This window comes from Trichomycterus rosablanca, chromosome 11 (assembly GCF_030014385.1).
Source record: "Trichomycterus rosablanca isolate fTriRos1 chromosome 11, fTriRos1.hap1, whole genome shotgun sequence".
NCBI classification, from domain to species: Eukaryota; Metazoa; Chordata; class Actinopteri; order Siluriformes; family Trichomycteridae; genus Trichomycterus; species Trichomycterus rosablanca.
The window spans coordinates 5,905,519-5,917,779 of NC_085998.1; the positions used below are offsets into that span (position 1 = coordinate 5,905,519).

General features: G+C 39.6%; 1 protein-coding gene across 1 annotated transcript; it reads right to left on the reverse strand.

Moving 5' to 3' along the window:
- Nucleotides 1–664: 664 nt before the first annotated feature.
- On the reverse strand, nt 665–8,884 carry esrrd (estrogen-related receptor delta). Its single transcript, XM_063004393.1, has 7 exons — nt 8,826–8,884; nt 7,937–8,286; nt 5,138–5,254; nt 4,362–4,472; nt 3,370–3,531; nt 2,062–2,331; nt 665–909 (listed from the first exon to the last, which is right to left on the reverse strand). The coding sequence occupies exons 1-7, from the start codon at nt 8,882–8,884 to the stop codon at nt 665–667; spliced, it is 1,314 nt and encodes a 437-aa protein (XP_062860463.1).
- Nucleotides 8,885–12,261: the final 3,377 nt, after the last annotated feature.

The window sequence follows — 12,261 nt, forward strand, 5'->3', positions numbered from 1 at the left end:
AACCCCTCCCGTCTGATAACCAGTCATATTTATACGTACACGCCTTAGTGGCCGCTAGCACTGCTATTTGAATTCGAATTCGAACACTGGATCCCACCCAAGCACCAAGTCTTTTATTGTCTATTGTTAAATATCACGTTAATTAGGGGACAAATTGTAGATTGTAGACGATCTGTCTAAAACACTCACTCTCTGACCACAGTCACTTAGCAAACCACAAGTTTCTGGTGTATTTGGGCCTTAATTATAGAAATATTTCAGCTAGTTGTAACTTTTGATTTCCATACTTTACATTTACATTTTCAGCATTTAGCAGATGCTTTTATCCAAAGTGACTTACAATTGTGACCGTATACATTGCAAGCAGTTGAGGGTTAAGCCTTGGTCAAGAGCCCAACAGTGGCAACCTGGCAGATGTGGGGCTTAAACCAGCAACCTTACGATTACTAGCCCTTTTACCTTAACCACTTAGCTACCGCTGGCCATACTTTTGGTTCTATTGACAGAGCAGGTTTACTTTGTCACTAATCTCTACCAAATGAACCAGAATTTGATCCGGACCTTCTGATCATCTCCAGGGCTTCCACAGGTTCCATACTGGATCAAAGTTTAATGTCCAGCCCCTTACCGCAGTTCCTTTAAGTCTATGTTCAGCCTGAGCTTGTCACATTTTGGTGGAGAGCATCTCGAGGAAGAGTTTGTGCATGGGAACTCGTCCCTGAGTGTGGAGATGATGGAAGCAGTGTACGGCTCGCTGAGCGCTCTGTCGGAGTAGCGGTAGCGTCATGAGCAGTTTACCAGCGCGGTGAGGTTCGAATCCTCTCTGATTCAGCTCGTAATCATGCAGAGCCTCGTGTAACCCGTCCTGAAACTTTTGCACCCCTTCACCGCTCTCCACCTGCTCAGCATCTAGAAAAGAGGAGGTGGAATTTAATGTCGGACGTCCAGGACCAGGCGCTGGGGGTCTGGATTCCTAAATTTAGTAGCCAGTTAAACTCTGTACTGGACCAACCAAAGTATAAAGATCTTATACTGTATATGTTCAATACTAAGTAATCAGTTCACTCACTCACTCTCTTAACCGCTTAATCAATCAGGGTCGTGGGGGGTGGGGACGATCACAGCTTTTCAATGGGTGCAAGGCACACAGTAACACCCTGGACGCGCCAGTCCATCTCAGGGCAGACACGCATACACACACCCCCATTCACCTATAGGGCAATTCAGTGTTTTGATTGCATGTTTTTGGACTGTGGGAGGAAACCCACGCAGACACGGGGAGAACATGCAAACTCCACACAGAAAGGACCCGGACTGCCCGGCCTGGGGATCTAACCCAGGACCTTCTTGCTGTGAGGCGACAGTGCTACCCACTGAGCCACCGTGCCGCCCAGTAATCAATTCCATTTTTGACAAAGAATGGCTTGGTCTAGGGTTGCCAAATGTTGTACAAAGCTGCAAAAAAGTAATTTCCCTCTCTGTTATTGCATATTTGTCACAATAATTCATCCATTTATTGCCTGTATCACCACTTTATCCTGGTCAGGGTCACAGTGGGTCTGACTTATTATTAGATGATAGGCAGAAAACACCCCAGACAGGTTGCCAGTCCCTCACAGGACACACACACTTTAGTAGCTCTAAATCCAAACTGAATGCATGACTTTGGACTTGTGGGAGGAAACCGGAGCACCCGGAGGAAACCCAGCGTGCCACCCTGCCCCCACAAAATATCAAATCCTTTAATAAAACATAATATTAGTAAAATTAAGTTATTTAATGCCCAGATCACACACGTTCAACCTACAAACAAATGTAGTAAATAAAGCAGAACCAGGGTTGATTTCAGTGGCTTTGTAGAAAATAAATCTCAATCCAGTCCAGCAGCACCCTAAAGTTTCTACAGGAACATCATGCCATCTTGGTAAATTCAGAAACAAATACTTCTGGAAAGGGTTCCAAAGCTATTGCTAAGGCTTTAGAACTCCACCGAAACACAGAAGAAAACCTGAAGCACTGCTGAATCGTGCTGGTGTGTGTCCTGTGTGGTGTGTGCTGTACCTGAGTTGGCGAGTGCCATTGCGCGCAGGATGAGCGCCTCCTCGTGACTGAGGTTGAGCTGGGTATATCTGTTGGCGAGCAGTCGGAGGGGTGTGTACAGTTCCAGCAGGCCCATGCTTCTGCATTGTGCTTCGTTTAGTCTCAGGTTCTCAGCGAACACCAGATCCTGAGGAGAACCCACAGATCGACAAACCACAGCCAGCAGCAGAGCCTCCACCCATCCGCTCTGTAACAGGGCCATCTGATCCACCAACGACAGCACTGGAAACCCTGAGGAACCAGTAAAAAACAGCAGTGGTTTAGACATGATCCAGTTCAAATAGAATAAAATAGAACACCTTTATTTTTCATATATACACATACTCGTGTACAGTACAATGAAACTCTTTTTTTCACATATACCACATGTTTTAGAAGCTGGGGTCAGAGAGCAGGGTCAGCCATTGTACAGTGCCCCTGGAGCCTTAAGGGCCTTGTTCAAGGGCCCAACAGTGGCAGCATGGCAGAGCCGGGATTCGATATCTCAACCTTTTGATTGATAACCCAAGGCTCTACTCACCAGGCCAGGGTGCTTAAACTCTGGGTTGTGACCCTTGGGTGGGTCATGAACCAAAAAAAAGGGTCGCAGAGAAGATTAATAACAACTAAATCAACACATTTTAAAGAGAAAATAAATCTGTCAAATGGCACCTTAAACTTTCTACAGGAACATCATGCCATCTAGGTTTAGAAACAATATAATCTAAGTCAGAAACAAATACTTCTGGAAAATGTTTAAAAAGCTATTGCTAAGACTTTAGGACTCCACCGAACCACAATGAGAACCATTATTTCTAAATGAAAAAAACTTAAAGCACAGCTGAATCTTGCTGGTGTGTGTCCTGTGTGGTGTATACTGGTGCCCCTAGGGCCTTAAGGGCCTTGTTCAAGGGCCCAAAAGTGGCAGCATGGCAGAGTCGGGATTCGATATCTCAAACTTTTGATTGATAACCCAAGGCTCTACTCACCAGGCCAGGGTGCTCAAACTCTGGGTTGGAACCCTTGGGTGGGTTGTGAGCCAAAAATGGGTCTCAGAGAAAAATAATCAACATTTTTAATGCCCCCTTGTGGAGGCTTTATGTTACATTTTGTAAACCACAGTGGGACCAGATTGCCACCATTTGTATTAATTAAGTATATTTCGTTTAGTGTTTTGTTTTGATGCATTATTTGTGTTGCCGGTCACGTTAAAATCATGGACGAAATGTGGGTCACTTAAAAAAAGTTTAAAAAGATGTTTTTGGTGTGTGTGTGTGTGTGTGTTTGTACCTGGTATGTGTTTTGCCCAGCCAATCATCACCAGCAGCTCTCTGTTCAGAAGGTCAGACAAGGTCATGAGGGTTTTGAGGTCACTCTCAGGGATGGAGGGGTCGGGTGTGGCTCGGAGTGGCACCGGTTCAGACACCAACAGCTGAGGAATCACTTTATTACCTATAGAAGACGTTTTATTCTTATCACTGACTGAAAACAACCTGAATCTCTTCACACCAAAAAACCACAATTCTTTCTTTCAATTGAGCAAAATGACAAATCTAATGTGAAATGTTTAGAATCATTTACTATATATCAATTTACTATATCATTATATAGTATGTTTACATGTCTGTTTATTTTATTTACATTTACTAAATAGGTCTAATTTAAGAAATCTATCTGTATATAAATGTGTCATTTTCGCTTATACAGAACTGGCAGCTCAGCAGCATGTCTGGTACATCAGGACCTTAAGAAGACTTTGATCTCCTCAAGGTACTTTGGTCTGGAGCAACCTGCAGTCTATTAATTTTTCCCCTTTCCCCTTTATTTTCCAATCTAGTCATTTACAAACCCCGATCTGATCAAGGAGAGCTGGATCACCACATGCCTCCTCCAACACGTGTCCAATTTGCAGCTGCTTCTCATCACCTGCCAATGTTGGATTCCCACACAGAGCTGTATCACATATGAAGAGCCACACTAAGCTCCATGTGACCTCCCACCCCCACACTTTCGCAGACACAGGCGCCCAACCTTCCTTTCTTCAAACACCAATTGTATTTGTGTGGATGCTTGGTCAGGTCGCTAGCTCTGCTGAGATCTGGTCAGTTCCGACACTCTGCAGTGGTGTGTTAGCGCACCTGAGCACCCAACTCTTAATAATTAAACTAAAACTATTTTTCTTACAGATAACCTGCATGTAACAGTCTATTAGTGCAGTGGATAAAAGATCAGACAAGAATAATGATGAGGATGATGATGAAGATGATAGTGGTATCACTTACGGATGTGTTTAACTGGACTAGTGTATGGAGTTTGTGTGAAGATGGCCAATCCTGACTCTACACGTCGTTTATACTTCTGTCTTCCTCCTCTAACTCGGTCCATACGCACTCCTGTACACACACACATACACACATTAGCTTATGCATGTTCAAAATAACATGCACATACACAAACATTATACAGTATATAGACAGTCACAGTAACACCCAGGCTGGACCTGTGTAGGGAAAACAACTGCTATGTCTGTGTGTGTAGCTGATCATATTTCCATAGTGTTTCAGTGAAAGCAGTAGTAGGAGAAAGTGCGTTATGGTGAGTGAGTGCCATCAGCACTGTGATTTGGTTTCAGGTACGAGCTGAGCAGTGATGTTAATGATGATAATGGTGAAGAAAGGACAATATTGTTTATAATCTGTATTTGATATAAACAAAACTATGCTGTTATTTCTGTGTAACAAAAAACACTATATGGACAAAAGTATTGGTACACCATGTATTTCAGCCACAACAAATGCTAAAAATGTCTAATAAGTGTATGTGGGTGAGCGTTTAATGGGTTTGGCAGCAGCACTGATCCGAGTTCTATATTAGTGGCAGTCACATGATTGTGATGTTATCAGACATAACAGCAGAATATCAACCTGATCAGACTGTGTGGTCCCAACAACCCACTGTATCGTTAATATATTACAACCCCAAGTCATTCTAATAATCACAATATACTCTCATAACAATCAGTAATCAGATTCCTAAATCATGTTTCAGACAATTTTACCTTCTCGCATCATTCCTGCTTGGAGACATTTCTGAAAGCGACAGGCCTGACAGGATTTCCTCCGTCTCTTCGTTATCTCACAGTCGTTCGCCACCGGACAGTTGTACTCGATATTTCCTACAAATATAACATACACAAGATCAACATAAACACAATACACACCGCTGGTAATACAGCTGTAATTGTAATGATTTCAGTCCATACTACAATCTAAAACACTTATACTGATACTGATATAGAGTACTATACCGATACTAAGCTCAAACCTCGATACTGATTCCTGATACATCATCACACAAAACAAAACCATCATTCAATGGAATGCAGAATGTCCTCCTAACTTCTCATTACTGCTGCTGATGTGGTCCAAGAGCCACAAAAACAGGTCTGCCATGTAAGTAGGTAGCACTGTCGCCTTACAGCAAGAAGGTCCCGGGGTTGATCCCCAGGTGGGGCAGTCTGGGTCCTTTCTGTGTGGAGTTTGCATGTTCTCCCCGTGGGTTTCCTCCAGGTGCTCCAGTTTCCTCCCACAGTCCAAAGACATGCAGTCAGGTAAATTGGAGATACAAAATTGTCCAAGACTGTGTTCAATATAACCTTGTGAACTAATGAGTAGCTACCGTTCTTGTCATGAACGTAACTAAAGTGTAAAACATGACGTTAAAATCCTAATAAACAAACAAACAAACAAACAGGTCTTCCATGAATTAAATGCTGCTAAATACTGTTTACAGTCAATCAGGCTTGTCATCACTATATGGATGTAAGAGGCTACCATGCAAGAAAGGAGCTGCACTGTAATTAAACAAATGTTCCTGACAGGCGTATAGAAACCCAACATGTATTCATACTGAAGCCTGAGGATCCCAGTTACACCACTGCTGGGAATCTCTTACACCACAGAGGTCAGATTTTCTCGTGTCTGCAGACTGAGCTTTCACACAAAAATCCATAAAAAGCTTGGACAGCGTTTATTGATCTGATAATGTTCCAGTTTTGAAAGTCTGGGGCTAATAAGATTTAATAGAGTATTGATGAGTGAAAACCAGCCATTAATTCTCTCCTACCCACTTAGAGAACTTTAATCAATGAGCTTCATCTAATCCAGGACAGAGAGTCTGGGATTAAAGCCTCTGTGTTCCAGCTGCAACATTCAATCAATATATTGATCATTTCTTCTCCAGCACCATGAACTGACTGACCAATTAGGACATTCTCTCAGGAGCATGTTTACATTTTGTTAATTGGGATTTTCAGGATTTCCCAGTGGCGATTTCTATTGATCACCAGTAGGATAAAAATCAGACACTGAGGGTGAAACCTCTGAAATTCAACATAATGTTTCTTCACACGACAATCAATCACGTTCATTCATTAGGCTCAGCTAATTCTCACATCTAATATTGATCATGTTATTAATTAAGAGCCAATGGTCAGCGTGTCTGGCTTTCCTAGTCCTTCCTCCCCAGCTCTGGCGTTTAGATTACAACAGCATACATCTATAATATTTATCATGAAGCTTCTTTTCAGTTTCAATGAACTAGTTTATCACAGCACCAACACAAAATAAAGGACCATGATTTGTTTGTTCAGAAAAATAAACACAGTTCTTACATTAGTGTAATTAAATTACTTTTTTTTTTACAATAACTGCAACTGTTTACCATCTAAAGTGTTTAAAATTCTATTCAAATCATAAATGAATTCCTTATTTATTTAGTGATCAATAAACGATTCCTTTTTTCATTAATTTCCATCAGTCGCTTTATCAGTAGGTCCAGTATCACCAGGAAACACAGGACACTAGACAGAACTACCCTGGACAGGGTGCCAATCCATCACAGTGGTTCAGTCACCCTATCCCTCAGACACAGCTAATCATAATCGGCCGCTGCGCTAACCGAGTTCCCTATCAAACAACAATTGCTTACTAAAACATACAGAAAATTAAACTATTTCAACTATAAAATATATATTTTTGGACATTTTTTTCATCACATTTTTTTTAACATTGTACACGTTTCAATGAGTAAAATCTTTAGTTTTTACAAAATGTTATTCCATAAAAGTTATTCCATTAAAAAAAATTTAATAATAAAAATAATAATAGGAAAAATATTTGATGAAATAGATGAAGAAAATGAATCAGCATGTATGAAGGACCACAATAATCTCTCCATATTGATCTTCTACTCATGGCAGCACCTCAAGCAGACAGTAGGAGTCACTGTTTCACTGATTCCTTATTCATCATCCCCTTCATTACACATGACTGTTAGGCACCAAGCTCTTCCAGTGTCACCACCAAGACTAAAACCCTAGACGTGGGACTCAGAGCTGATGATTTAGTGATTACTGTTACACACTGACGTGATCTCAGATGATATTTATGATACAAATTTTACGTTTCTAAAATAAAATGAAGAATAAACATAATTACACCAATCATCAGGTTTAGATAACGATCATGAGCTCAAACAGCTGCTTTAGGCTTTCTTTGGGCTCTGTGAAAGTCCTGGGTTCAACCCCTAGGTGAGGCGGACTGGGTCCTTTCTGTGTGGAGTTTGCATGTTCTCCCCGTGTCTGAGTGTGTTTCCTCCCACAGTCCAAAGACGTGCAAGTGAGGTGAATTAAAGATACAAAATTGTCCATGACTGTGTTTTATATTAACATGACGTTAAAATCCTAATAAATACATTTCCTCTTCAGCTCGTCCTCTCTCCTCTATGTGATTATTGAAATCTGTTGTGTGTGTGTGTGTGTGTGTGTGTGTGTTTTGGTCTTTGCTCTGCTCATTACCTTGGATGGTTCTTTTGAAGAAAGCCTTGCAGGCCTCACACGATGCCACACCGTAGTGATACCCAGAAGCGAAGTCTCCACACACCAGACAGAGGCGTTTGGGAGGGTGGCTGAGGGAGGGATGGTACTCTGGACTCAGGATGGAACTGGTTTGAGATGTGATGTGAGGATCTTCATGTTCTTCTGAAGTACTGAAGTGAGCATGCTCGTGAGAACGAGAGAGTACTACACTGTACCCACTGCTGTCTGATGTACTGCTCGGACTAAACGCTGCCAAACTGGATAAGTCCGATTTAATGTTCTGATCTGGTGGAGACGGGGGATCATCAGAGGATGAGGGGTCCATCAAACTGTTCATGAGACAAAAACATACAGAAATAATCAGAAAATGGTTTAATAAAGTTGTAATTAATAAAATAGGTATTCAAAATTATTCTGCTTAAGTATTTATGTTAGTTATAATTGATGAACGATTACTAATTATTAATAAAGTATTTGAACATGTTTTATAGCTGTAATATTCAAAAGCAAACTAGAAAAGCATCAAAAGTTTAGAATGAAACTCATTAATAAATTTTGATGTTGATTGTACGAAAACAACTAATTCCCAAAAAGTTAGTTTTACTCACAAATAAAGTTTAGTATTATATTACTTATAATTATAGTATTATAAAGTTTAGTATTATATTTACTTATTATTATAGTATTATAAAGTTTAGTATTATAGTAAAAGTAAATAGAATAATAGCAAATAAATAAAAATAAATAGAAGTGTAAAAAACATATATTTTGGACATAGTTTACAGAAACTTTTTTTATATATTTATATATATAAATATTCCATAAATAACTGATTGTAATTATTGTATTTTTTAGCTAAATAACGTACCTGTTGTGTTCATGTAGAAATGGAAAGTTTTCACTGAAACAGAAGTCCTGCAGCTCCATGATCCACAAAATCAAAAAATAAAGTGATGCATGAAGAGAAAGAAAAAGAAGAAAAGATAGAAAGTAAAAGAATGAAAGAATGATCAGAAGTTTTGGTGCAGGCAGCAGGACTGAGTGCTGACACTGAAGATTCAGGACTATTTAACCTCAGCACTCAGAGGGAGGAGCTCAGATCCCTAATCCATGTACAGGTGGGTTAAACCACACACACACACACACACACACACACACAAACATACATAAGCACTAAGAACCTAATTAATCGTGGTTAATCGACTGCAAAAATAACTAAGCAAAATTTAAAGTTATGCATGTTTTACTGCAAGAACATGTTTACCAATAAAAAATTAATAAAATTATGATAAAATTATTAAATCTAAATTATTTTTAGAAAACCAGCCAGTGCCTATATAGAGTTGTTAACAGCGACCCATCTTTCAGCCAGTTCTTTTTAATGACAGGTCTGTTCACATTATCTGACAGAGGTGAGGATCTTTCCCTGTTCATAATCCTGCCACTGAAAACAGCTGCTCAGGGAACTACAATCAACCATTTCTAGATGCAACATGTATAACGTCGTTTCGACCCACATCATTAACTATGTTAAAGCGTCTACAGTCCATTGCGATCCATTTAACACCAGTGTTTGTAATGTTCCCACGACGTTTACAGTTCATGGACTTTCCATCCAAACTCCTCTGAAATAAAGTTAGACTGAGTCTGAGCTCATTTAGCCTGTAACGTGTATCCGTGCACGCAGATGCCCGACGAGACAAAGGTGCTCTGACCAAAGATGATATTATAGCATCAATTAATAACTGTAATTTTGTCTAGTGATGATTTCTCACGCTTTTTGAAAACAAAAATTATTATAAAAAATACCCGACATTTCACAATATGTAGCAGCAGCAGCTCGAGTAATTTATAACTCATGACGCAAACTGGAAAAGAGCCGTGTTATCATTATACAGTATAAACACAATGTTACTGTTAAAGCAGCACAAATTACCACAGAGACACATGTATAAAGTGGCACAAACAGCCCAGTAATAAAAAAAATTTTGTTCTCAATTAAAATGTTAAAATTAAAGTTTTTACGCGTTAATCGTGTTAATTAGCACGTTTAACGACAGCCCTAATTAAAAAAAAATAATTTAATTACTCTGGCTGAACATTTGAAGCATGGTGGAGGTAGCATCATGGATTGAAACCCTAGTATGATGTAAGGTAGTAGGAAGGTAGCATCGTGGATCATCAACAGAGCAGCTGAACCATTCGTCTTTAGAACAATATGTGGTACCAGACTGGTTGGTCTAAGTTTGTCAGAACCTGCTGCTGATCTCTTAGGATTTTTACCATGACTGTCTGTAGATTAAGAGTTTGCACAGGATAAAAATGAATTGCTGACAGAGACTCAGTTTAGAAGCAGTAATGCTGATATCAGAATCAGAATCAGCTTTATTCACCAAGTATGTTTACACACACAAGGAATTTGTTTCCGGCTGTTGTTATCTTCCTACAATATACAAACACTACAGTATACAGACAAACCTATATGTAGACAATGTACACATTTAACATGCTAGGCAGAAAAATCGCATAAGATAAATAGTAAAAATTAAATTCTAGTATTATACAGTATGCAGCGTGGCATGCACACAACAGTTCAATTTTAGTTATTAATAAGTTTAATGGCATTTAGAAAAAATCCTCAAAAAGCATTCAAAAATAACTCTCACTGTCCATTTTATCAGCTCCACTTACCATATAGAAGCACTTTGTAGTTCTACAATTACTGACTGTAGTCCATCTGTTTCTCTGCATGCTTTGTTAGCCCCCTTTCATGCTGTTCTTCAATGGTCAGGACCCCCACAGGACCACCACAGAGCAGGTATTATTTAGGTGGTGGATCATTCTCAGCACTGCAGTGACACTGACATGGTGGTGGTGTGTTAGTGTGTGTTGTGCTGGTATGAGTGGATCAGACACAGCAGCGCTGCTGGAGTTTTTAAACACCTCACTGTCACTGCTGGACTGAGAATAGTCCACCAACCAAAAATATCCAGCCAACAGCACCCTGATAGGTCTAGAAGATGACCAACTCAAACAGCAGCAATAGATGAGCGATCGTCTCTGACTTTACATCTACAAGGTGGACCAACTAGGTAGGAGTGTCTAATAGAGTGGACAGTGAGTGGACACGGTATTCAAAAACTCCATCAGCGCTGCTGTGTCTGATCCACTCATACCAGCACAACACACACTAACACACCACCACCATGTCAGTGTCACTGCAGTGCTGAGAATGATCCACCACCTAAATAATACCTGCTCTGTGGTGGTCCTGTGGGGGTCCTGACCATTGAGGAACAGGGTGAAAGCAGGTTAAAAAAGTATTTAAAGAAATAAATGTGGTGTGTGTTACTGTAATGTGCCCAGTGATTCTAAGGAAGCTGCACCCATTAAGACCTTGACCAAGATAAAGCAGTGATAAAAACATGATTAATGAAATGAAAAAGAAAATTCAGCTCTACTAAAATAATTAGTAACTTCTGTAAATTAGATGTTTTTTTAATTGTGTAATTCTTTGTCACTTTTAGTGTGGATTGTGAATCAGAAACAGGAAAATCAGCTTCAGAATCCAATCTCTGTTACTGTTACTTACAAATAAAATTTAAATAAAGGTTTAGAACAAACGTGATGTGAAAAATGTAGAAAATTAAATTGTGAACTATATTGAAAGTTTTATATTTAATTAATCATATTAAATAATTCATTTAAACTCTTTTGCAGAAATGATCATCATCATTAATGTGTCTAAGCAGGCAGGGACAAAAACATTGTATTATTAATAATGCATGTATTATTAAGTTTCTTTGTGCGTTAATTTGTAATCTGATGTTTGTAGGTGCAAATATTATTGTAGAAATTCAGCTCATGGGTTCATAAACTTTGTAGCTGTAGCTGAGCCGACATTGTTTGCGGTGGTGTTGATGTGTGTGTGTGTGTGTGTGTGTGGGCGGGGGGTTTGGGTGGGGGGTGTAGCACCGGAGTGTGTTACTGTGTTGTGTGTAAATGATTGTGTTCTTTTGTTGTAACCTTGATGAATTCCTTATTTTGGATAAACACATTCACAAAACTTGTACAAAATAACAACCACTCCACTCATCAGAGCTGAGATCATGAATATTTATCTGCAGGGGAATGAGGAGTAACCCCAGCACACCTTCCCTCCCTCACACACCAGCCAGAAGCATCACTGAGACTTGAACTAACACATCATCATGATGAAACTTTACACTGCTGAAACATCAGAGCACCTGACAACTAAACCCTGATTATTTTAATGATCGTAAACAAAATAGCTTAATTACATT